The 25123-nt window shown below is 65.4% G+C and overlaps 1 protein-coding gene across 1 annotated transcript; it reads right to left on the bottom strand.

Moving 5' to 3' along the window:
* Nucleotides 1-47: 47 nt before the first annotated feature.
* On the bottom strand, nt 48-25110 carry GALNS (galactosamine (N-acetyl)-6-sulfatase). The gene is given in 15 exon segments (XM_047078923.1): nt 48-867; nt 3008-3125; nt 4820-4941; nt 9221-9323; nt 9997-10133; nt 13166-13269; nt 15009-15104; nt 15107-15147; nt 15484-15611; nt 15699-15765; nt 16664-16807; nt 19347-19449; nt 20319-20393; nt 20707-20830; nt 24924-25110. Coding segments are annotated over 15 exon segments (1593 nt in total). The 5' UTR covers nt 25068-25110; the 3' UTR covers nt 48-780.
* Between the last annotated feature and the right edge of the window lie 13 nt (nt 25111-25123).

The raw sequence follows: 25123 nt of genomic DNA on the forward strand, positions 1-25123 counted from the left end.
CCGCCCACTTCCGCAAAGGGTCAAATCCTTATTAAAAAAAAAAAAAGGAAAAAGGCCTGTTAACTTTATTCTAGAACTTTTCACCATCATTTCCCAAGTCTTAGAACGGTACAGCTCTGGCATCACAACGGCAGAGAAGTGAAAACCCCACTAGAAGGCGGCTCCACACGCCTTCGGGGCGGGTAAGGTTGGCGTCCACACCTGCTCGCTGTCTCTCCGCACCGTGCCACACCAGGTAACGGGCGGCTGGAAGGGAGGCACCCGCTCGCCATGCAGGGCACCAGGACAGCATCCCTAAGGTAGGTGTTAAAACGAAGGTGCTAGCATCCCTCTGTCCTCACCGGACCAGGGAGGCCTTCCTTGGCTGCTGCCAAACCCCCTTCCACATTCACAACTCCCTCCTAGCAGGATGGTGCCAAGGGGCTCAAGCAGGATTGGCATGGCCAACTTTGACAGTGGGACTCACACATGGGAGGGGACAGCTCCGCCTTTTGGATCCCGGGATGGAGGCAGGGCCCTGAGCAAGTGCATTCAGCTTTGGGACTGGGCCGAGGCTGTGGGCTGCCGTGGCAAGTTGGGGTGGGCCAGGAGGAGGGCTGGGAGACCGCGGGCACGTGCAGGTCCTGCTGTCACCTGTAGGTAACGTCTGTCTGGCGCAGGCAGGGCAGAGAACAGTTGGGGCTCTTCCAGCTCAGGAGCCCTGAGGCCAGGGCCTTCCTCCCCGCAGGCATTTGCAGGGCCAGTAGGAGAGCCCAGGCCTGGCTGGAACACGAGCAGGTGCTAGTGGGGCCAGAAGCACTTCTCCGGGATGGACTCCGGGGGTGTCAGGCACTTCCCTAACTTTTCACAGCCTGGGGGCGCCCAATTCTGGCAAGGAGAATTAAGAGAGAACACTGAGTTACTCTTAACACTTCTAGGCTCAGTAGTGTCCAGACTCCTGCCCTGCCCCATCTCCTCCTTGGCCTCAGGGTCCAGGGTATGGGCAGCCACGGGCCAGGTTGCCACCTGTCCCCGCCGTAGCGCCACGTTTCAGGAAGGGCTAACAGAGGAGACTCCTTACAGCCTCAAGGTTCTCTACAGAAAGCCGTCACCTGGGGAAGAGCTGGCCTGTCTCAGCACAACGACTCAGTGTGGCAACTTGGCCAGGCATATTCACGTCCAGACTTTCTCTTCACGGCCATAGTTCTCCAGCGAGAGACACCCGCCAGACAGGGAGGCTCGCTTGTTTTTCTGTGTCCTCCCACTGCCCATGGGGTGCTCCTGTGCCTTGGTAGGGAGACTCAGAATCGTGCTGGGGGCACTCTTCTGAGAGGGGGCCCCAGAGGGTGTTACTGAATCAGAGATTCGATGGCAGGGAGAACCCCGGGGAAGTCCCCTCCTGCCCCAGATGGCATCCCATGGCCCCTGGTTGCCCATGCAGGGTGCGGCCAGCCACCAGGACAGGGCAAGCTTTGGAGAAAGCAGCTCTTCTCAACCTTTGAGGCAGAGCAAAGCGACAGGGTGTGCAGAATGGAAAATGTGGGTGCAGACTGCCAGTCTGGGGCGCCAGGAGGAGCCAGCACCCACGATTCTTAAAGGCACCTTGGTGTCTCATGTGTACGACAGCAGGCTCTACTCAAGGGCTGTGAGAGACTGCACAGGACTGATCCTGTCAAAGGACACCACATCGAATCTCCGTCCCCACTGGCCTGACAGAGTGGAGGCAGGGCTGAGCCGGGGCTTGAGGGCAGAAGGCAGGACCCCCCTCCGTCCAGGGGTGTGGCGAGGGCCGAGGGCTTTGCACAGGCGTGTAGGTCCGTGCAGTGTTCCAGGGGCAGTGCTCCCTTGGGTGTCTGGGGGCCACTGCACACTGCTCCAGTCTGTCTTCGGTTCACTCGTGGGGTGTGTGGGGCCGAGAGGGTCACCCTCACCCCGGTGCAGGGGCAGCCAGCTGCGACAGTGCCCCAGCCGGGTCCCTCCACCCCCAGGCGGTGGGAGAGGACGCTGCCACCCTAAGACCCAGTGTGCGTCTGCACAGCACTCCCCAGTGGACAGCATGTGGCGGGTGGGGGCAGCTGGCTTGCACAGAGAGATTGAAGCTGGGGCTTGGAGTGGGCACCGTGGCTCCTCGTGGGCGGGGCGTGAGGGGGGCTCTCAGGCTCCTGGGACCCAAGGCTCCGTGGTGGTCCTGAGACGGGGACCTTCCTGCCCCACTGCTGTGACTTCAGAAGCTGGACAGCCCCTGGCGCCCTCGAGGGAAGGAGGCGGCCCTGCTAGCTCCTGCCCCGAGTGTCTTTCCTTGGGGAGCCTCAGGACACACAGCCCCAGACGGGGACGACGGCGACAAGACCACCCCTGCACTGACCCCGGCTGAGGAGGCAGCCTCGTCCGCACTATGATCATTCTCGCCGCCAGGAAAGGTCGGCACGCTTTGTCCCTGTCGCCCCCACCCTGCACTTTGACTCCCCCAAGCCTGCTGGGCTCCAGGCCGCAGCTTCCTCAAAATCACGTGGTAGGTCTGGGGGATGGGGTGCCTGGGAGGAGGGGCTGACAGCCTGGGAAGCCGGGCTAAGCCATCCCGACGGTGCTCTGTGGGTTTCGGGGTGCTGCCGACACCGGGACACTTGAGTCGCCCATCTTTGTGGAGCAGGGCGCGCACAGACACGTTCCGTCACGGGGACAGGACTCGCAGGCGGGTCCCGCAGGAGCCAAGGTCTGTCCCCGACGGGACCTCCAGGTCATCAGCCCGGCATGTCCCTGCCCCACACGGGTCTGGCGTCTCTGTCGTGCACAACGGTCACGCCTGTGAGGCCCGAGCGGGAGCCACAGGGGGGCTCCGGCAGCCTCTGGAGACGTGCGGTCTGCCGGGGTCCTGCCACGCTGCCCAGGGATCACCCCGGCTGCTGGAACTCACGGCGGCCCCAGACGGCTCCGTGGGGGGAGGACGGTGATGCCCTGGGGGGTGCGGACCTCACGGGGCCCTCGGGACACCCCCGGCACCCCCGGCCGTGGCCTGCCAGCCACTTACCATGACCGCCTGGTTGCACACGTTGAGCTGAGGCTGTCCGGGGACCAAGGCCTTCTGGTGCTGCTGGACAACCGGGGTGATTCTGCGAAGCGCATCCAGGTACTCCGTGCTGGCGAAGCTAGAGGTGAGAGCGCCAGGTCACAGAAGCAGGGAGGCCCGGGCCGCCCACCCAAGTAGGCCAGGAACGGGCCGGGGACTGAAGGAGCCGTCCCTGCTGGAGCCACTGGCCCGCGGCAGGCGTGCACCTTGGGGAACCTTCCCTACAAACGCGGCCGCAGGCACAGCCAGGTGACAGTACGGCAGCCAGGCCTCCCGCCCCACTCCGCCGGGCCTGAGCCTTGGCCGGCACCACCGAGGGCACCGCCAGGGTCACGGGCACCTCCGAGCAGACCCAGATCTGGCAGGCTCCTGGCACCTTCCCCCACCTTCTTGGTCCCTTTGGCCCAGATCCGTGTAGCGGGGGCAGACCCACAAGCTTCTCAAAGCAGGTCTCCGCGATTCTGGCCAAACGCACTGAGAAGGATCGGCTTAAACCACGTTCGGCAGGCTCACTGGTCCGGTTACTCGGCACCGGGGTGCCAGCGCACGTGGGAAGCCCGGGAGGCCCCTCAGTCTGCCCGTGAGCCCTTCTGGGCCGGGCGGTGGCTCCAGGCTCTTCTTCCCAGAACTGTGTCCCACCCTGGGTCTGGGTCTCCTTGTCGGGAGCACGGGCACAAGGGCCCGAGGGGATGGTGCACACTGACGCACGTAACTTCCGGGTGACCGGGAGCCGGTCAAGGCCGCTGCAGGCGGAGCAGAGGTGCGGTGGGCGGCTCTTCCCGACGCTGGGCCCTGCCACCTGCTCCCGTGGTCCTGCTGCGTCTTGGCTCTGAAGTTACTTCCGGGGTCAGGAGCGGGGCTCAGACTGCTTGCTCCGAGCCTCCCCCTGGTTGAGCCTGATCCTCGACCCCACCTGCACACGGCCCTGGGCTCCTGACCTCCCTGGCGTGTGACAGCCGTGAGGGGCTCCCAGCTCCCACCAGTGTGTCCTGGAGCTACAGTAACCGGTGGCCGCGGAAGGGGGCTCGACGACAGAAATGTCTTCCCTCCCGGTTCTGGGGGCTGGAGGCCGAGATACAGGCGGGACGTGCCCCCTCGGAGGCTCCAGGGGAGGGCCCTTCCTGCCTCGTCCAGCTCCCGGGGGCTCCGGGTGTCCCTTGGCCGTGGCCGTATCCCCTCACCTCTGCTTCCATCTCCACGTGGCCTCTCCCGTGTCCGTATCCCGTTCTGTCTCCCAGGGATACTCTCCCTGGATTTAGGGCCATCCTAATCCAGGGTGATCTCATTTTGACCCTCACCACGATCACCTCTACAGAGTCCCTCTTGCCAATAAGACCACGCAGGAGGTTCTGCTGCAGGTAGACGTGGGGCACGTGGTTTCACCCACGGCCTATCTGTTTCCTTCCTGTGATCCCGGGCCTCTAAGCCGGACCCAGGTCCCAAGAAGCATCTCATCCTGGAGTCTCACTGGCAGGAGCGCGGTCCCGGCCCGGAGGGTGAAGGGGCCCAGGGTGGATCTTCCCAGGCTGGCGCCGCCCGTGCCCGGGCCCCCAGCCCCCCACTGTTGCCATCCCAAAGGCAGCTCGGGTTGGGGGTCCCGTGACGGGGCCACGCGGACCGTGGGGGCGGGAGCCAGACAGCAGGGGGCTGGGAGCACGGGGGGGGGGTGGGGTGGGGGAGAGCAGAGCTCAGAGCGCGCGGCCCGCCGGGCAGTGCCTACACCTGCCGGCCCGGGGCCCTGGCAGCCCGAAGGCCTCCCCGCCCCCGGCTCACCTGAGGGGGTACCTCTCCCCCGGGTCTCGTCCCAGGTGGAAAATCAGGGGCAGCTTCGTGTGCTCCTCCTGCGTGTGGGTGGTGACTCCTGACACGTTCTGCCCGGGGCAGAAATCAACGCCCTGAAACGAGAGGCGGGGAGGGCGGGGAGTGCTGTGTGTGCCTGCACGCGCGCTGGGGGCCCGGAAGGCAGTGGCCGCGAGCTCCGCAAGGCCGGCCGGTCCATCCCGTTCCGGCAGCAGCCGTGACCCGCGTGCTGCACCCCGGGACGCTCCACGAGGGGGTGCTGAGGGGACGAGCACGCGGGAGGGTGGCCGTCGTGTAGGGGCACCTGTCCACCACCGTCGCTGGGCCTCAGGGCTGCTGAGCAATCAGGCCCGTTTCTGGCGGGAGGTGAATCTCTTTAGGGGCTCCTGCCTCGCTCAACTGGTAGCACATGAGACTCTTGAAATTGGGGTCGTGAGTCTGAGCCCCATGTTGGGTCTAGAGATTAGTTAAAAAATAAAATCTTTGGGGCGCCTGGGTGGCTCAGTCGGTTGAGCGTCCAACTTCAGCTCAGGTCACGATCTCGCGGTCCGTGAGTTCGAGCCCCGCGTCGGGCTCTGGGCTGATGGCTCAGAGCCTGGAGCCTGCTTCCGATTCTGTGTCTCCCTCTCTCTCTGCCCCTCCCCCGTTCATGCTCTGTCTCTCTCTGTCCCAAAAAAAAAAAAAAAAAAAGTTGAAAAAAATAAAATAAAATTAAAAAAAAAAGCGTTATCACTTAAAAAACACACAAAATACTTCAGCCCGGCTCTTATCTTGACTGGCACGGATTCCCGGGGCAAAGCTCCCCCACCCTGACTGCCTGGCAGACATCGCGCCCGGCACTCAGCACCCGGAAGACTCCTTTGCCTCGTCAGCGTCAGGAGAAGCCAGGAGGAAACGCTCGCGAGGCCCGTGGCGGCCCAGATGCCCAGGTGACAGGCATGGACCGAAAGAGACCACAGCGGACACGCGCGAGCACACCGGAAAAGGCCGCCAGCGTATGTCAAAGCTCGGGCGTGTGGCCCACGGCCCCCCAGACGGGCCCGGCCCCACACCCTCCCTAGGCCACCTCTGCCCTCACGGCTCCTTCTCAGGGGCAGCTTCTGATGTGCATCTGAAAGGGGATGTCACGGGGCGATGGGAGTCTGTCCACGTCCTGGGATGGCCCTGGGGCCCCCCCGAGAAGCTGCGGCCCAGTCTGCAGCTCTGTCCCCAAGGCTTACAGGCTGCCTCTCGGGACTCCTGGACTTGGGGACGGGAAATGTCGGCTGTACCGTCCTGACGCACTGGTGACCTCAGGGTCCTGCAGGTAGCTCGACACTGGTCTTTGGCCAACACAGGACCGGTTTTACAGGGTCTGGAGAGGTGGCCGTGACGTGGCCATGACCTGTGCACGCTAACCCCACAACCAGGGGCTGGGGGACAGACACGTGAGCTCGCTTCTCAACCGTGAGCCGCCGGAAGGCTTTCTGCAGGCGCCAGCGCGGTGGACGGGCACACACTCTGAGCCCGTGTCCGGAACGGGCAGCTGTCAGTGGAGCCCTTAACACTCTGCTTTTCAATAAAGCAGAGAGGCCAGGAGCCCGTGAAATCCCACTCATCTGCACCGAGCTGACTCCTGAGTCAGTGGCTGGCAAAGTAAGGGCACTCTAAGTTGCCGAGGGCAACCGATTACGGATCCACGGATACCCAAGTGGGTTCCAGAGCGGGTGGCTCCTTGGCCTTCTGGATTCTGGGACAAGTAACGGGGAACCCTCAGCACGAAAATGCAGGGCAGCTGTGGGGGAAGCACCGAGTCTAGACAGAACACCCTTTATCATTTGGATGCAAATCAAATAAGCTATTTAATTAAGATCCCGTTAATTAGTAGAGGATCTCTCTCGTGACAGTTGTTCTGTGAGGGAGGCCTTGCCCTTGGGGCACTGCAGCCGGGGGCCCCTTCCCTCCTCAGAGCCCAGCGCAGCGCACAGAGCGGGGAGCAGGGCGCACTCCTCTACAGGCCTGCCCTTTGGAACCGTGCACTTCGGCTAGCCGTGTGCGATGCAGTCCGCAAGTGCAGAAGGTCACGTGCACACATGCGCCCTCCCTGCACACAGCTCTTCCCAGGGCCTCAGCCAACCTCTATGCTGGGGAGGTCACACACTTGTAGGGACAGTGGCATCTGGTCTGGCACTAGGAAGATGCTCCCCACCTCTCCCTCTCCTCCCCGCCCCGCCTCTAGACCTCCACCCTTCTCCCCCCAAACCTGCCGCGAGCCCCAGGACCGGGCGTACAGCCGGGAAGCCAGTAAGGTGGATGCATGTGACCCCCAAACCCAGGGACCACAGACCCGCAGGCCCCAGCTGGGCCACTATCCCAGGCCTCTCTCCCCCTCGGGCCGGGAGCCCAGGCCTGGCTGTGCGGCCCCAGCAGGGCGGGCACGTGGCCTCTGAACAAAGCTGTCCTCCGGCGTGGGCCGCTGAAGTCCCCCTGGTGCTGGGGGGCGCGGGAAGGGCAGCCGGTGGTGGCAGGGGGCCCCTTCCTCTTGGGCCCTTTCTTTCCACCCTCACACGCTCCCTGGGCTACACTGACCCCTGCGGGGACAAGGGCCATCAGAACAGCCGTTGGGCAGCCCCGATGGGTGAACCCACTGCCGCTACCCTGTGTAGCACAGGGAGGGGGAAGAAAATTTTGTGTGCCTGGTCTCCCAAGAACATGAAGCCGTGCAAACCAAACCAACCGGGGAGCTTCCACAAAAACCCTCAGAGCACTGTGGACGGGGGAGGGGCGTGTGACTCACCAGCAGCAGGGCGGGCCCCACCTGGTTATGCCGAAGCGGCCTCTCCTGACACTTTTGACCCCGCTGTAAAGGGGGTCAAATCAGGACAGGCCACACAGGCTGCTCTGCCTGTAGGACCTTCTGGACTTTTCCAACACCCTTTCTGAAAGAAGCTCCCGGCCCTTCTGGGTTTGGGCCTGGGCGGGAGCTGGAACGTGTCTCACTTGGGCCAGAGCGGACTGGACCCTGCCCCGAGAGGTGCCCCGAGCCTGCAGGGCCAGGGAGGGAGCCACAGGGAGGCCCGAGTGGCAGTTTCCCGGACCGCCTGGACTCTCCAGCAACCAGCAACAGGGCCCTAGAAAGCCCTGGGAAGCCAACGTGTGCCACGGGGGTGGGGGCAGGGAGAAGTTAGAGCACACAGCTAACCCCAAAGGTCCCCGCGAGGCCAGGCTCTGGGTTTTCGGGTGCTCCTGTGGCCTTTGAGACTCTGAGCAGCTAAGGGGTGAACCACACACAGCCCTGCCTGACGGCGGGGGGAGGGTGTCAGGTGCTCAGCTGGGGGCAGGGAGAGTAGGAGCAGGGACCCTGGACGAACGGAGAGGAGGTGAGAGGCGGCCACAAGCTGGGAGGGCTGAATGGCTCAGTGCTGAGATCGCCTGCTGGGGGAGCTGGTGCTCAAAGCACGAGCCAGGGGACGGGGCTCTGTCGTGCCCTGTGCCAACAGCGTTCTGCTACCACGGTGAGTCTGGAGGCCCGCAGGACACTCCTCTGGGCTCACCCCCGGGGTCAGAGTCCAGAAGAGAAGCCCTGGCTCACTCGGTCCAGCTGAGCTCACCTGGTGCCGATCCTCGCTCCTGAAGGCCAGTCAGGGACTTTGGCCAGGCCCTGGGCCACCCGGGAGGAGGCACACGCTGTCCTGGGCTCTGGCTGTCTGGCTGCGCGTGGCGGCCCCACAGCCACGGCCGTCTGCCTCATCAGCCGGGCACCAGAGCCCTTACGTCCGCAACCGCGCCCTGACTTGCACACAGCGCCCTCGTATTCGGGTGTGTCGCTAACTCGTGCCACTTTTCCTTCCAAAAGGAAAGCCGCTCTTGTGCCTGAGATCCAGACGCTCAGAGGGGCGGGGGCACCACCCTGAGCGATGCCTGGAAGAGGTGGGGGCTGAGGCCCAGGAGGGGCAGGACCAGGCAGCCGCCCGCACGCCGTTCGGGCAGACGCGGGGACACAGACGCTTCAGCGGCCCGTTCAGGGGGGCCACCGAGCACCTGGACAGGTGGGGGGAGGGGACAAGACAGGAAGTGCTGGGGGTGCCGGGGGAAGGCAACCCGGTTCACCTGGGTCCGAGCCCTCCGACCTGAGGCTTACTTAGCCTGTTCCGAGGACTCTTTCCCCCGGGCTCTGGGAGGCCTCAGAGAGGGTAGGGTGGCCAAGGAGGGGAGTCCAGGCTCCTGAGAAGCTGTCCTTGTTGCTACGCCGTGTCACTACCAGCCCTGCTAATGGCGGGCCCACGGTGAGGCCTCTGGGGCTGGCCACCAGCCGGCCCGCTTGGTCCCGAGGTGTCCTCCCAAGGACAAGGTGGTGTGGGAAGCGGAGCCCACGGCCGCCCTAAGCCCCCTCACCTGTCTGAACTCCTCCCAGGAATTGGTCCAGGTCCAGAAGTGGGCCTTGTACTGGCCGAGGGTGACCGCCATCAGCGTGTCGCCACGGTAATAAAATATCGGCCTGTTTGGCGAGGGGGGTGGGGTGGGGACAGGAGGTCAGGTGACACGAGAAACTTGCGGGTGTGCAGTTATAGCGAAATTCTACAGAAACCACCATGCTGAGCTCAAACCGGGCACGCGGGGGAGCAGGTCCACAAGGCTGCTGGGGGTGAGCCCCCAAGGTCAGCCGCCTCGGTTCCAGGCCCTGGGAGAGACTCTGGCCCGCATCTTGGGGCAGACAGCCTGCTGGGACCAGGACGTCTGGGGCCCCCTCCCCAGCAAGACGCGAGCTCTAGGGCCAGTGTCACGTTGCAGAGAAGCTGAGCCTGGACACGAAGGACCCGACAGAGGTGGGGCGCAGGACGGGACCAGGCTCCAGGGGCCCGGGTGCCCGGAGACTTGGGGAGAACAGTCTCTCCTCCCTCCCACGGCCTGAGGCACAAGTGCCAGCCATCACAGGCAGGAATGAGGGCCCTCCGCCCCGAGAGCCGACGTGGAAACGCCCCGGGCAGGGCCCTGGGTGCTAGGAACAGTCTCAGGAGGACCGGGGCTCCCGTGCCAGGACGCATCCCGTCCACCAGACAGGAAGTCCCACCGGTGCCCTCACATCCTCCCTCTGCTGAGAGCCGGCGAGGCACGGAGTCCTGCTTTGTGCGTCACCTGGAGCTGGGGGGCAGCGCCCGGCTGGAACCCACCTGTCTGTCAGCTGGCCCCGCAGCACGGCAGGGAGGAGGTCCAGGCCGTCGATCGCCCTGTCGCTGGGCGGTGCCAGGCCCGCGAGGGACAGGCCGGTGGTGAAGAGGTCCATGACGCTGCCCAGCTGGTGGCTCACCTGAAAGGGACGTGGCGGAGGCGTGCTCAGGATGCCCTGCCCCGACCAGACGGCGCCAGGGGCAGCAAGGGGCACGCGGTCACAACCCTACGGAGCACGCACGCAGATAGCGGCCTTCCACGCCTGGTGCGCACTCGCACGGCCACAGGCCCCGGCCCAGCACCTCGCCGCGGGTCCCGCCTTTTCAGCCCCTCCCGGAACCCCTCACGTCCTTGGGGGTCGGGCGGGCTCACGTGTGGCTGCCACACTCTCGCCCCTGGGGACCCTGCAAAGGAGGGAGGAGCCCTCTCGTTGGGAGAGTGGCTTTGGGAGATTAGGCCCCGACGGGGGCTCAAGCTGGCCCACGTGACCCTGGAGCGGGCCGAGGCCCTGTTCCAGGCCCATCCCGAGCCCTCACAGCTGCAGCGGCTTCGAACGAGAACCAGACAGAAGCGAAAAGACGGTCTGGGGAGAGGCCGGCAGGTCCAGCAGGGTGACGTCTGCCCTCTCGAGGCCGTCACCGTTATCTCAACACTGAACCCCTGGGAACTTCCCAGATCAGGTCTGAGCACAAGTGGAAAAGAGACCCCCGAGGCCCAGAGCAGCAGGGAGGAGGGCGCCTGGCCGGGGCTGACGGGAGGGCGAGCGGACGGGACGGCGACTTTTCTTGCGGAGACTACGTTGGCCCTGAACGAACGGCCTAACTCCACACAAGCAGCAGGACGGGCCTGAGGAGAGGTGCGGCCTCGGAGTCGGGGCGCCTGCTGGTCTCCACGGACGCGGCTCTGCCTCTTCTGGAGTCTCCCGGGGTTTTCCCATCGGCGGCCCCTGCTCTCCTCAAGTCCGATCTGGGGGTGACAGCCGGGTCCGTGGGGAGACCCGGGGGGTCTGCTGGCAGGTCTGGCGAGGCAGGCATCCCCCGTGCACACGCTGTTGGCGGGACTTTAGCCACCGCTTCCCGCGCCCCGGGGGACTGTCACCTCAGGGCTATCACGTGACATTGCCACGAGCAACTCCGTGTGGAAACCGAGCACACAGGCCACGGCTGCTCGCGTCCCTGGTGCCGCTGCCCAGTGCGGGGGGAGCAGGACGGTCAGCGTTTGGTGCGAGCCTGTGAAGGTTTGGTGCGAAGCCTGTGAGCCTCCCTGCAGAAGGGAGGAGACGGCCGCCGGCCTTATCTCATTCCTGTGGCTTCTCTCCTTGGCCGCTTCTTTTAGGACCCAACAAAGGAAAAGAAAGAAACCCAGATATCTTAACCGTCTGCGGAAAACGGGGAGGAGGGTGCCGTGCAGGTGGCACGATGGGAAAGACGGGGTGTCTGACGTCCTCAGGAGCACAGGACAGCCGGGAGCGCACAGAAGCTCTTTTGAAAAACAGAAACTCTCAACGTGCACAGAACGTCTTTGAGAAAACGCAGAAGGTCTGTTGCGGGCACGTGGCAGGAAGTCACGGACGCTTCTCCCAGCACTCCCGAGACTTCGCTCCGGAAAAAAAGGCTGTAACTCGTCAAGTCGTGCTACCAGATGCGAAAGGGGGGCCGAGTATCTGCAACCGCGGGCACAAATGACAGGGTGTCACCGCAAGCTGTCCGGTTCAATTCCAACACGTGCCACGGGCCAGTGCAGGGAGGGCCACACGGCTCTGTTAGGTACACTCTCCTCCGGGAGCAGGGCCCAGACGGGTGAGAAGCCAGGCACGCGAGGGGTGGGGGGTGATCCCAAAGGCTGGAGCCTCCCCTTGGGACAGGGATCCCCGTGGACACTGTCCCCGGGAGGAGTGGCTGTCGGGAGCCACGGAGGGTGGGCTTCGTGCCCCACACCAGGGCTCTGCTCCCAGTTCTGCCACCTCCTAGCTGGGAGATCCTGACAAGTGACTTCCTCTTCTCGGCCACGGTGTGCTAACGTGTGGCACGGGAGTGGTGGTGAGGAGGAGGAGGACGGTGACAGTAACGATGATGGTGATGGCGACGACGGTGGCAGTGGTGGTGATGAGAACAGGCAGGCCACCACTCACCCCCCGCCACGTCCGCACCCCAATCCCCGGACCCTGTGAACACGCTTCCTTACGGGGCAGAGGGGAACCAAGGCTGCCAAGCAGCCGACCTGAAAACAGGGGCTGACCTTGGACCCCCAGGGAAGGCCACTGTCACCACAGGGTCCTAACGGTGGACGGTGGCGGGAGGGCCAGAGTCAACGTGACGAGGTGACACTCGACGGGCCGTTGCTGGCTTGGGCGACGGAGGGAGGGGCCGTGGATGCCTCTAGAAGCCGGGAAAGTTGAGGAAACGGATCCTCCCGGGAGCCCCCAGAAGGAAACGGGGCCCGTGACACCGATGCCGGCCCGCGAGGCCCGTGCTGGTCTCCCGACCCCCCGCCCGAGGGACGAGGCTGTCGTGTAGGCCACTAAGCCTGGCAGGTGTGACAGAAGCCACAGGTGTCACGGGAGGCCTCGTGGTGTTGCTGTGAGGGTGGACCCGAAACCAGCGCTGGGGCTCGTCAAAAGAGGAGGAAGGCCAGGTAAGACAGGGCGAAGTGTGTGTTTTCACAGGTCAGCCTTGACGCCCCCGGGACCAGGAGTCTGAACTGAAACGCCCAGGGACACAGCACGCTGCGCGTGGTTCTCAGCTGAAGGTGCTCCGAGGAGAAGAGGCTGCCAGCGGGGACGGCAGGACGCACGCCGGCCCGGCCACGAGGGGCCAGGCCACCAGGCTGCGGTCTGCCCTCGCACGCCGCACACACCGCCCAGCGGCTGCCGTCTCTCGGAGGGCCTGCGGAACCAGTGGCCCGGGAGACACGCTCTGGGGAGAAGCTTCCGCGGCCAGATGAGGGTCTTAGAAACTCGGCGTGCCCTGAGCCCTCCAGGTGTGCGCGACACCCGTTAGCACGCTAAGGCTCTGATAAAGTCTGCTTCGCTCGGTGTAACTCAGGCCGGCCACGCACTGCACCTGACGCGCCGCGGCCCGCCCCGCTCGCCCTCCTCCAGCCACCTCAGCCTTGGGAGGCGCCGGGAGTCTCGCCGCCGCGGAGGCCTGGGGGGTGGCCGCTCTGACTCACCTGGCCGGCAGGGATCCGCCCGGGCCACCACGCGATCGCAGGCTCCCTCACCCCACCTTCAAACGTGGTCTGCTTCCCGCACAGGAAAGGGCCGTTGCTACCACCTAGGGAGACAGGGGGTCGCCCGTCAGACGCCACCCCGGTCCCCAGGGTGGCACACGGCCTGCCGGGCGCTCGCCTTCAGGCGGCGTCTCTTTGCCACGGCCCCCTCCCCCATCCTCCCGGCCCCTCGGGGCGATGCTGCCGAAACACGCAGGCACCTCCACACGGGACCGGCGCAGGGTTCACAGCTCAAGTTCGAGGTCAGAACGCCTCAAAGCAGAACATCGTGTCCCCGGTGCTGAGCGACCGCTCGGATTCAGAACGTGAGCAGTGCTGTGAGCAAGGGCCACGAAACGTGTTCCCCGAGAGCAGGGTACTGGGGTTTATAGCCACCTGCCAGGCGTGGGGCTTCTTAGCACCCCTGTGTGTGGGGTTGGGGTCTAGTTAAGACGCATCACCCCGAGTCCCGTGGGGTGTTCATCTGAGAAGTCCCCCTCCGAGCAGGTGGTCCCTGAATTGCACCTGTGGGAAGCGTCAGCGGCCGGCCAGCCCCAGAGCACAAAGGAAGGTCCCCAGCAGGACACGTGGAGGACCGCGGCTGCCAGCACGAGCTGCCCGGGGCTCCCTCAACCCTGGTCTCCCCTGAGATGGGGGAAAGTAAAACGGGGCAGTAACCCCTGGGGCTTGCTCCTACGCCGGACCCGAACCCCACCCCGTTGGTGCAGGCAGGTCTGGGGAGAGGAGCTGTGGAGGGAATGCAGGCACTGCGCGCACAGGCGTGCGAATCCCGGGACGGCGAGGAAGACGGGATGTGCTGTGTCTGGGGGGCTCACGGGGCTCAGAGTGCTGACGAGGGTCCACGGCTCACCCAGTCCTGCTCCTCAAGCTGTGTGAGGAGTACAAAGATTTGCGCTCGTAAAAATACACACGTGGATCCCGTGCACGTGAACCATTCCGTAAGTCAGGCACAAAGATGGGCCCGGGAGGCTGGTGGTCACAGCGAGGGCGGCCGGCAGGGAGGCTCTCCGGGGTGCCGAGCCGGGTGGGGGCTGGCACCCCGCCCCCACCTCTGGGACCATCAGCTGTACGAGGGGAGCCTGCCCAAGGATGGAGCCCCTCCAGGGGCCACGGATGGCACCACATGGCCCGCCTGGGGCCCCAGACCAGCCAGGCCAGACCCTCAACCGCTGCCGTCACCGAAACACGATTCCTTCTCAGCCTGCACCTGTCTGCCCCACGGACACCAGCTACAGGGTCCCTCAGCACCTCCCCACCCAGGCCTGTCCCCGGAGGGCTTCCCGATCCCTGCAGCCTTCCTTCCAGAGCCCTCTGAGTGCCTCAGGGCCCTGCTGAGGCTCTGGTGTTTTAAAGGAAAATGGGACGAAGAGACGTGCCACGATGGCGGGGGGGGGGGGGGGGTGAGACTCTTACAGGACACCAGGGTGGAACATCCTTGCTCTACGAGACGGAGCAGGCTGAGAGCTCGCTGAGCAGGCCCAGGGGCCACAGCCCTGAGGAGGCCCCCTCACGGAGCCAAGCCAGCACTCCGGGGCAGGGGGTCACCCCTGCCCTCCTAGACACCACCTCCCCTGAGGCCTGGAGATGCCCCAGCCTTTCAGGGGCGGAGGGGGCGCCGTGAGACGTGGCGGGTGGCCCCTGCCGGTCTCCTGTGTGACTAGGCCCAGGCCAAGTGTGGCTCTCGGGCCTTGTCCCGTCGGTTCCCACTGGACGAGGGCCCCCAGGAGGGGTCCCTGACAGAGTCTCAGACATGCCGTGCGGGAGACGGTGTGAGAACACTGACCTTGTTTAGGAGCGGAAATGAGGGCGGCACCGTTGTCAGATGTGAAGAAGACAAACGTGTTTTCCGCGATCCTCAGGTTCTGGAGAAGCCCCAGATTTTCCCGACGCTGTCGTCGATCTCCCGGACAGCATCCCCGTACCTACGGGGAAAGAGGGCGTCAGCAAGCAGCGAGGCCCTGACTTCCGGGACGGACAACACAACAGCCTGGCTGAATTCAGAGAAGAGGGGGAGGACAACTCCAGATCTCAGAGGCACCCCAGGATAGAGCCAACCAGACCACTGCAACCCTCCTTCCACGAAACCCGGGCCGAGGGACAGCGTCAAAGAAGCACGGGGCTTCAGTCTCTGTGAACGCTAATTAAAGACGCAACGGTACCGAGTGCCCCGTCCCTGGAGGTGATCAAGCACAGACGAACCCTCCAGCCGGGGGGGGGGGGGGGGGGGGGGGTCTGTGTCTCTATGACCAAGGACTCACCGCCCTCGCTGGCTGGTGCCCAAGAAAGGCCTAGAAGCGTAAACAGGCGCGTGAGTGGCGTCGATGGCCCAGTAGAGAAAGAAGGGGTGTTGAGCCGCCTGCTGTCTCTTGATGAAATCCAGGGCTTCCTGAGGAAAACACACCACCTTCCTGTGCCCTGGAGGCCGGCCTGCCCGCCCCCAACCCCGGAGCCTGCCCAGCCGGGCTTCTCTTACCTGCAAATACACCTGGGTGAGGTTGGCTTCTCCGGTCTTCACGTCAATTGGAAACTCCTCATAGTATCTGACAAGGACACAGACCCAGACGAGAACCAGACTTCAGCCCAGGGAAGCCTCCTCCTCCACGACCTCACAGGCGGTCACGGGCCTCATTCAAAACAAGATGCGTTAAACGAGAGCGGATTCTGGCACTGCTCCTGAGGCCACGGCGGCTCGAGGACGAGGCTCCTGGCAGCCCCCATCTGAGAGAAGGTCGGAGGGGGAGAGGACAGCAGAGGAGGGTCAATGGTCACCCGGGGCCGCTGGCAGCTCACGGGGGCCGTGTCTGCACGGCACCAAGACTGTGCCGAAACCGCCAAGCCGTGCGCTCTGAGCCACGCGACTATCTCGATACACGGCCGCTAAAGAGGCAAGGACGTGACCTAGCTTTCTGGCCCACGATATGCAACGAGAATTCCCACCCAAAACACGACAGAATGAAAAAGGAAGGAACATGAAGCCACGTGAGACCCAAGACAGACCAGGGCCTGACAGGCCAGACCAGGGGTTCCTGGAGCAGAGCGCCCCCGGCAGGCTCACAGGGAAGGGCCGAGCCCCACGGTGCCCTGGCGCGCGGCCGCGGGCCAATCCGGGGCAGGCAAACAGCGTGGCCGACAGGCTCGAACCAAGCCTCGGCCACCGATGCGGCCGCGGGGCGAACACACCTGCTCGGGGGAGGCGCTCTGGTCGCCGTCACGGTTCTAACCTTTTCCAGGTTAAGCCCCTGCAGGTCTGGCTCAGGCAGCAACCCCAGGCCCCGAGTCCCTCAGCCCCGGGCAGAACCACCAGCTGACAAAGCAGAGCCCCGGGCACGCTGGCAAGCGGGCGGTCCCAGAACCTCCGTCCCGCCCCCATGGCAGCACGGGGGGCGGGCAGGGGCCGGGCGCCACCGTCCTCGGGGTCGGGGGGGCGGGACCCGTTACCTGCCGACCATCTCCCAGTCCCTGTACACAGGGATGTTGGGCCTGGCCCTGTTGTCATAAGGTCCAAAGTGACAGTTGGGGGATCCAAGCCATTCGTCGAATCCGTGCTTCAGGGGGTGGAACTGAGGCCCGTGGCCCAGATGCCTAGAAACAGGAACCCAGGGCGCTTCAGGGACCCCTGCTCAGCGGTGCCCCAGAGCTCTGACCACAGACGACAACTCCTTGCCTTCACGGAGCATTCAGGAAACAAGTGCGGCTCCCGTGCCCAATGTGCGCCAAGCCCCAGACACACCAGGACCTCTTCCTCCAGGAGGGCGCCGGGCCCACCCCCCACGACAGGCAACGGCAGAAGGCACTGGCCACAGAGGGTGCCAGGCACAGCAGCGTGCCCACGCATGGCTCCAGGATGCGAGGAAGGGCTCTGGGAAGACGCAGGGTGGGATACCTCACACCCACCCGGAACCACCCAGAACTCCGACCGCAGCCCCGCCTCCACACTCCAGCTTCCTCCAGCCTTTTCCTACTTGTCGGGACAGGTCTGTAGGTTCAGCCTCCCCGAGCGTATGAGGAAGGCAGTGTCCCAGTGAGGTAATTACCAACCTCTCGGGATACGGTCATCGATCGAGAGCCTCTTCTCCCGGTTACCGATAATCACGCCCCCAAAGATGGCCCGGCAGGCCCTGGGTGAACTGACTGCCGGGACCTGACCTCATCACACACTGGGGCAGGGCCAGGACCCGCCGGGGCTGCTCACCGAGCCAGCGCCCTGGCCCCAAATGCGGGTGGGTCCACAGGGGGACAACGGCCGAGCTTCTCCCCGGACCAGGCTCTGGACTGTAGGCATCAGGAGGAGGCGACCCCGCCCCACACACTCATCCCTGACAACCCTCCCTCTTGGGGCACCGAATGTCAGGCTCTCCTGCCAACGGGAGGTGCCCGTCGGAGGGGCCGGCAGTGCCTGAGCACGGCTAGACGCGTGTGGTGCACCCTGGCCCCGTGCTCTTGGGGAGCAAGGCGACCCCACCGGGGAAGGGGGTCACACATGCTCTCGTGACCACGCGAGCTCGCGCACAGCGTCCCTGCAACAGAGGGTCCTTCCTCTGCCGCCCCCGGGGAGCCCTCCCCCTGCTCCGAAGGGCCGCGGTGGCTCGTGCGGATGCCAGGGCACCGTGAGCTCGCTACACGGCTCGGTCACCTGCTCGAGGAGGGTGCGGTGCGCTGGGGGAGGGCAGCCACACAGGGCCAGAGCCGAGGTGCCCGGCAACGGGGTCTAAGAAGATGCCAGGAAACGTGGGTCTCGGGGCCCGGCTCCCACGGCTAGCTCTAAAACGCTCTGCCTCCGGAACGCCACACGGCGGGCGCCGACCTCACGCCTCTCTGCCGGGGCCTCTCTGTTGGCAGAAACCTAAGCGCCGGCTCCGCGCTCCCTCCCGGCGCCTCCCGTCCTCCCGGGGCGCACCGCTACAGCGCCCCGTTACTTAACAGCGCCCTCCAGCCCCAGCGGGGAGGAGGCCACACCGGCCGCCCGCGGCACCCCTGCCTGCCCGCCTGCGCCGGCTCGCGCGGCCTCTGCCTGACGGCAACACCCGCCCAAGGTCCTGCCGACGCGGAGCCGTCCGGCGACCACGCTCAGCCTGCGGCCCAAGCAGCCTCTCGCTCCAGTCCTGGCCGCACCCACCCCTGCACTCGGTCAAGCCGAGGAATTCTGGACGACGGGCGCCGGGAGGAAGGTCAGGGAAGTCCGGCCACGGCCGCCAATACCCAGTATGGCCCTGTGCCCGGGAGGCCTGCGGGACGCGGGGTAGAGCTGCCGGGCTGGGCGCCGCCCAGACTCGGTCCCGCAGGCCTCGCTCCCGCCCTCTGCCAGTCTCCCCGGCACCACCAGGGGCCGTGCGGGCGACCGACCGACCGGGGCCCCACCGGCTCTGCCCCGCCGCCGCCACCTGCTGGGAGCTCTGCTCCCGGCCGGACACGGGAGCGAGAACGCGTTCGTTAGGCAGCTTCTGGAGCTCCTGCGTTTCTGACCCTTACTCTTCCGGTTTCCGTGGACCCCCCGTCGACCTGACCACCGTGTTGTGCACCCGGCACCCCCCTCCCCGAGGGGCACAGACGAGGCGCCCGTCCCGGGCAGAGCAGTGCCAGCGAGTGCCAGAGGGGCCCCGGTGCAGCGGGGGGGGGGGGGGGGGCACGAGGGCTGGAAAAACGGAGAGGCTCCCGGTAGGAAGCGGGCCTGCTCTTTTCCAAGAGCCCCGCAACTCGGGAAAGGAAGGAGAGAACACCCGGCCTCCACACCTCCCCTCCAGGGCTGCGCACCGGGGACCCCGGGCAGTAAGAAGCCGTTTACCCTGCTTCTGGCACGAACACGCACAGCCACGCGAGCCTCCGGGGTCCCATCGCCGGGTCCCGGCGATCCCACACCGAGGGGCTGCCCGGCACCTCCCGCTGCCTCTTCACGCCACCCACACACAGAGCACCTGTGCTTGCCGACACGGTGTCACCCGTGCCGGACGAGCCGCACTGACAGGCACCCAGGGGAGACGAGCAGGGGGCAGGGTGTGCGGCCGGGAAGGTGACGTGGGAGCAGGACAGCGGACTCCCGCTCCCACCCGAGGACCCGCCTCCTGGAAGCGTCTCGCCGGCATCCCTGGCGTGGGGCACGCTCCAGAGCAGGGTCAGGACTCACCACTTGCCCACAATCTTGCTGACGTAGCCGGCCCCCTTCAGCAGCTCGGGCAGGAGGAGCTCGTCGTCCGGGATGCCGCCCACGATCTCCTGGGGCGTGTAGGCTGCAGGGCAATACGGCGTGTGCTCCCCGGGCTCTCTATGCCCCTGTTCCCCCAGGGTCCCCCGAGATCCCCGCAGCACGACCATCCAAGTTGCCCGGGTACAAGGAGCAGGGAGGGGCGCTGGGCCCGGCCGTCCCCGTCACAGCTACAGCCGGAAAGAGACTGGGCGGGCCCTCCACCGAGTCCCTGAGAAGACCGCCCACCAACCCCCACCTTCCTCTTCAAACGCACTGTTTTGGGGGCGCCTGGGCGGCTCAAGTCGGTTAAGCGTCCGACTTTTGGTTTCGGCTCAGGTCACGATCTCACAGCTTGGGGGTTCAAGCCCTGTGCTGGGCTCTGCGCTGACAGCACAGAGCCGGCTTGGGATGCTCCCTCTCTGCCCCTCCCCCGCTGCACGTGCGTGCGCCCCCTCTCCCTCAGAATGAATAGGTAAACTCAAAAAAAATGCAGTCTTAAATTTTTCTTGGTAATGTTTATTTCTGAGAGAGAGGAAAGGAGAGCGTGCACGTGCGAGCGGTGCAGGGGCAGAGAGAGAGGGAGACACAGAATCCGAAGCAGGCTCCAGGCTCCGATCTGTCGGCACAGAGCGCAACGTGGGGCCCGAACTCACGGACTGTGAGACCGTGACCTGAGCCGAAGTCGGACGCTCAACCGCCCGAGTCCCCCAGGCGCCCCCAAAATGCACTATCCTGACCGGAAGCACCACAACGGTCTGTTTCAAACGACGTGCTACAACCTGAACAGCACCTCCGAGCCCAGGTGATGGGCACCACTCCGCAGACGCAAGGTCACATGTGACCACGGTGACCAGCCCCAGCCCTCCTCCCCGGGCCCCCCGCGCCCGCAGACGCCGTCGGTGGGTAGCGTACCGTTTCTGGCCCTCCCGTTGGTGGTGTAGAAGCCGCTGCGGATGGGCAGGCGTCCGGTGAGCAGAGCCGCCCTGGCTGCGCGGGGAGAACAGAAACCGTGGCGAGCCCGAGTCCCACGCGAGCCCCACGGCCGGCCCCTCCGGCCCTCCTGCTCCTCCCGGGGCCGCACGTTAGGCCGTCTCTGCAGCCCGAGTGGCTGTCCCAGGAGGCCACAAGCGGCTTCTACCTCCCAACCCCGTGGGGCACGGGGCTCAGGCCCCAGGGGAAAAGGCCGCACCCGCCTGCCAGCCCTTGTGGCGCTCCGCTCGGAAGAAAGGCGGGAGCGGCGGAGTCAGGGCCGCCCGGGTGCCCGTCCCCTCCTCGTGCCCGCGGCCCAGCCCCAACTTACACGGCGAGCACAGCGGGTTGGCTGAGTAGAAGTTTGGGAAAATCGTCCCCTCTGCGGCCATCCGGTCCAAATTTGGGGTCTCTCTGGAAGGTTCTCCGTTCACGCCCAGGTCGCCCCACCCCATCTGCAGGAGACGGCACGGAGAGGTGGAACCACCTCCTTCCATCTCGGGGGAGTCGCGACGGGAAAGCCGTCGCCGCCGTCGCTGCGCCCCACGAGCCGCAGAGCTCACCAGCCACACCCCAGCGCCCGGCGGCCTCCCGCTCGCGGGGCCGGCAGCTCCAAACACACATCTACGCGCAACGAGAAGCGAGAGACCCTGAGCCTGCTGCGCAAAGCCAGGCCGAGGAAGAAGCGGCCAGGCTCCCCACCAAGCTCGCCACGGCGTGGCCCCACGCCCGCGCGGTTCCACTCCCGGGTCTACCCGGTGAACGGCCAGCCGGCGCCACGCGCAACCACACGAATGACGCGAACGTCCACGGCGGCGCGATTCACGACGGCCCCAGAGCCTGTCATGTGCCGGGTGCACGTACAGAACGCGGCCCACCCACACGGTCCCGGGTCGAACGTCAGGTCCACTCGGACCCCGCGCACGCCTCCTATTTGGAAACGCGGGCGTCGTCCGCTAAGATGTGGGGTCGCTGTGGGGAGACGGGCCCCAAACTCAACGACTCCTGTCCAGACAGGAGATGCGGACACGGGGAAGCCGTGGGAGGAGAGAGGGTGAGGGCCGAGGCCACAAGCCGGGAAGGCCAGGGGCCACCAGAGCCAGAGGACAGGCAGGAGAGGCTCCTCCCGAGGCTCGGGGGCGCCAGTGCTGCCGCCCGCCCGATTTCCCTCTGGCCTCCAGGGCTCGGACAGAAAGGATAACTCTTCTTATTTATTTACTTGCTTAGAGACACAGAGAGAGAAAGAGTGTGCGCGCGTAAACATGGGCACTACTGGGGGAGGAACAGCGACGGGGAGACAGAGGCTCCCAAGCAGGCGCCACGATGTCAGCACGGAGCCCCGCGCGGGGCTCGATCTCTCCGACCCTGCGGTCGTTCCCAACATCTTCTAAACTCCTGGGGCGCGCGCCCGCCCGGGACCTGCCCGCTTGCAGGCACACGCTGAGGGACACCGACACAGCCGTCCGTCCGTGGTCCTGGCCCTTGCCGGGCGCCACCCGGCAGAGCCGAGGCGGCCCCGTCACGCCTGCCCCCATCCCGCTCCCCCACGTAGTCCCCTCAAGCGAAAGCACCGCGGTCCCGGTCACGCACCACCACTTGGGACCTCTTGGGCCTGAAGCCACGCTTTCGACAAAACACAGTCACCCACCCGTGCACGTCTGGGCCCTCCAGCAGCCCCTCGAAAAGGCAGGACGAAACAGAAGTTAATGGATTTTGACCCAGCGTCCCCAAAACACGATCACTTCAAAACACTACAACGTAAAACGCTACGGGCGCTGGCGAGGAGAGCGGGTACTGCCCGGGGACAGAAGGGGAGGGCAGGAATCCGAAAGGGTGAGCCTTCAGGAGAGTGTGGCCAGCCCAAGGGGCCTGCTCACACCAGCCTCCGGGGGGCCCGGCTCTGAGCGGCTGGCACACGCAGGGAGACACAGAGGGCGCGTGTGCAAGACGTGTTGTTCCCCAGGAAGCGGAGTTTCTGTCACAGCCATCGGGACCGGGTCTCCCGTGAGGCCACAACCTGCTTCGGGAGCAGCCGTCCCCTGAGCAAGTTCACACACTGAAGACCAGCACGTTCAGTGTCCCCCGGAGAGCAGAACCACAGAAGTGTCTGGGATCTTTCTTCAGGACTACTGAAGAACTCTTTTTTTTTTTTTTTTATATATAAAAAGAAATCACAATTTTAATAAGGAAAAGTTTTGAGAGACTTTACGTTCATTTTCTTGAGCTAAATCTCTGAAACCTGAATGTTTCCCGGCAGCTGCGTGAGGCCCGTGGCCCTGGTCCAAAGGTCCCGTGAGGGTCTCTGTCTGCCTTTTGGGGAAATTCCAATTTTTACTCGAAAAACTTTTTTATTTTTCATTTTTATTTATTTTGAGAGAAAGAGCGAGAGAGAGAGGGTGCACGCACGCACACAGGAGGGGCAGAGAGAGAGAATCCCAAGCAGGCTCTGCACTGTCAGCACAGAGCCCGACGCGGGGCTCAAACTCCCGAACTGTGAGATCCTGACCTGAGCCGAAGCCACCAGTTGGACACTCAACCGACTGAGCCCCCGGGCGCCCCTACTCGCAACACTTCTGACACTAACTCTGGGGGTTCTCCATACCAACTGCTTCTTCAGCTCCTGGGTACCAACCACCCAGTTCCGCCCCACCTCCCAGGAGCTGGCATCAGACCCCACAGGTGAGGGGCTCAGTGCCACAGGCTGGCCCCGCCGCAGACACCAGCTGCGTGTTCCAGGCCTCTGTGCTTCTGACGGAACCCAAGGACTGGCTGCCACGTCTCACAGAGCCCAGGAATGCGTCGTATTTCCCGACGCCAGTTTGTCCTAAAGGGTGTGACTCGGGAACACCAGATGGGACAGACGCAACAGCCGAAGGGGAGCCTCGGTGGGCAGAAGCCTGCTTGCCCCCTGGTCAGGCCACCCTCCCGGCACCTCCATGGAGGTACCAGCCTGGAACCCCTCAGCTGCCGCTGCTCGGGGGTTTTCACGGAGGGTTCGCTACAGGCCGTGACCGATTAAGTCCCTGTTGTCAGGGATGGAACTCAAGCTCCACCCCCCGCCTTCCCTGGAAGTCAGGGCCAGGCTGAACGCTCCCCTCACCAGCCTGGCCTCGGCCTCTTCGCGGCCATCCTGAAGCTCTCCAAGGGCCGCAGCTGCCGGCCGACTCACACCGAAGCGGAGTCCTTCCGAGGGTTTGAGGAGCACAAGTCACAAGAGGGACGGGGCCTGAGCGCTGTCGAGCACCCTGGGCCTGCCCTCTGTGCTCCCGCTTTTCCCTGACAACCCACTCTAAGTTCAGAGTCTCCACTCCCAGCTTCTGCAGATAGAGCAAGGTGACAAAGTCACAAGGGGACGCACAGACAGCTCAGCCTGCTGCCAAAAATCCTGCGAACCCCTGCTGGGCCGGCTCCCCAGAGTGGCCCAGGTGACCACGCCCCTGGGGCCCGCACACACACCTCGCAGCTAACATCCTCCGCTCTCGGACCCACAAACGCCTGACCTGTGGCCGCAAGTGTCTGCAAGCCGGGAGCGGCCCCAGGCAGGGCACACCCGGCAGGCCAAACACAGAGAAAGTGACTCTCAGGGCAGGGGGCCTGGGTCAGCTCTACACCCCTTCCCTGCCCCCGACACCCTAGGCGCTGCGAGAGGGGGAGACGGCAACGGGATGTGGGGGGGGGGCGGGTGCTGAGAGCCGGTCTCGGCTGCCCCTCTGTCCTTCCAGAGCGGGAGGGCGGAGAAGAAGTCGTCCCCTGGCCGGCCTGGACTTGGCCACTTCAATTCCTCTTTACTGCACTAAGACTACTGATGACAGGACCGGGTTCTAATCCCACCCCGGTGGGTGCCACAGGGCCTCCCCCACCTACAGCCTCACCTATAGCCCCACCTCCTGCCGTGGGGCAGCTACCTCCTCCCCCACAGCCCCCTCCCCACCTTCCCCACCCATTGTCTGCCCCACCTACGGTCCTCCCTTCAAGGGCCCTTGGCCCTTCCCACCTGTACGACCTCTCCCCAGACCCCTCCCCCCCCCTCCCTAGGCCTATCCACAGTCTTCCCCCCCACGGCCCTTCCCTCCACACTCCCCCTCGGCCTCCCCCACCTATGGCCCTCCCCCCACGGTCCTCCCCCCCCACTCCCCCTCGGCCTCCCCCACCTATGGCCCTCCCCCCACGGTCCTCCCCCCCCCCACTCCCCCTCGGCCTCCCCCACCTATGGCCCTCCCCCCACGGTCCTCCCCCCCACTCCCCCTCGGCCTCCCCCACCTATGGCCCTCCCCCCACGGTCCTCCCCCCCCACTCCCCCTCGGCCTCCCCCACCTATGGCCCTCCCCCCACGGTCCTCCCCCCCCACTCCCCCTCGGCCTCCCCCACCTATGGCCCTCCCCAGCCCACGGGCCTTTCCCCCACGGCCCTTCTCTCCCTCAGGGCCCCCCCATCACCTCCCCCACGACACTCGCACGGTCTCTCGCCACCACGGCCCTCCCCCCAACTCCCCCACGGCCCCTCCCACTCCGGGTCCTCCCCCGGAGCCTGATCGGCGGGTGCACTCACGTCGTCCATAAGCAGGAGCAGGATGTTGGGGGGCCGCGGGCCGTCCGCGGCCCCGAGCCCCGCGACGCTCAGCAGCAGCAGCAGCACCAGCCGCCAGGTCGTCGCCGCGGCAACCGACGCCATAGCAACCGCGCCCGGCGCCATCGAGCCCCGGCCAGCGGCAGGAACCGACCGGCGCGCGGGCAGCTTTTCCGGCCGGG

The sequence above is a fragment of the Lynx rufus genome, unplaced genomic scaffold (assembly GCF_022079265.1).
Source record: "Lynx rufus isolate CCGP_SWC_20201006 ecotype Redwood Valley unplaced genomic scaffold, mLynRuf1.p SCAF_16, whole genome shotgun sequence".
In the NCBI taxonomy this organism is placed as follows: domain Eukaryota; kingdom Metazoa; phylum Chordata; class Mammalia; order Carnivora; family Felidae; genus Lynx; species Lynx rufus.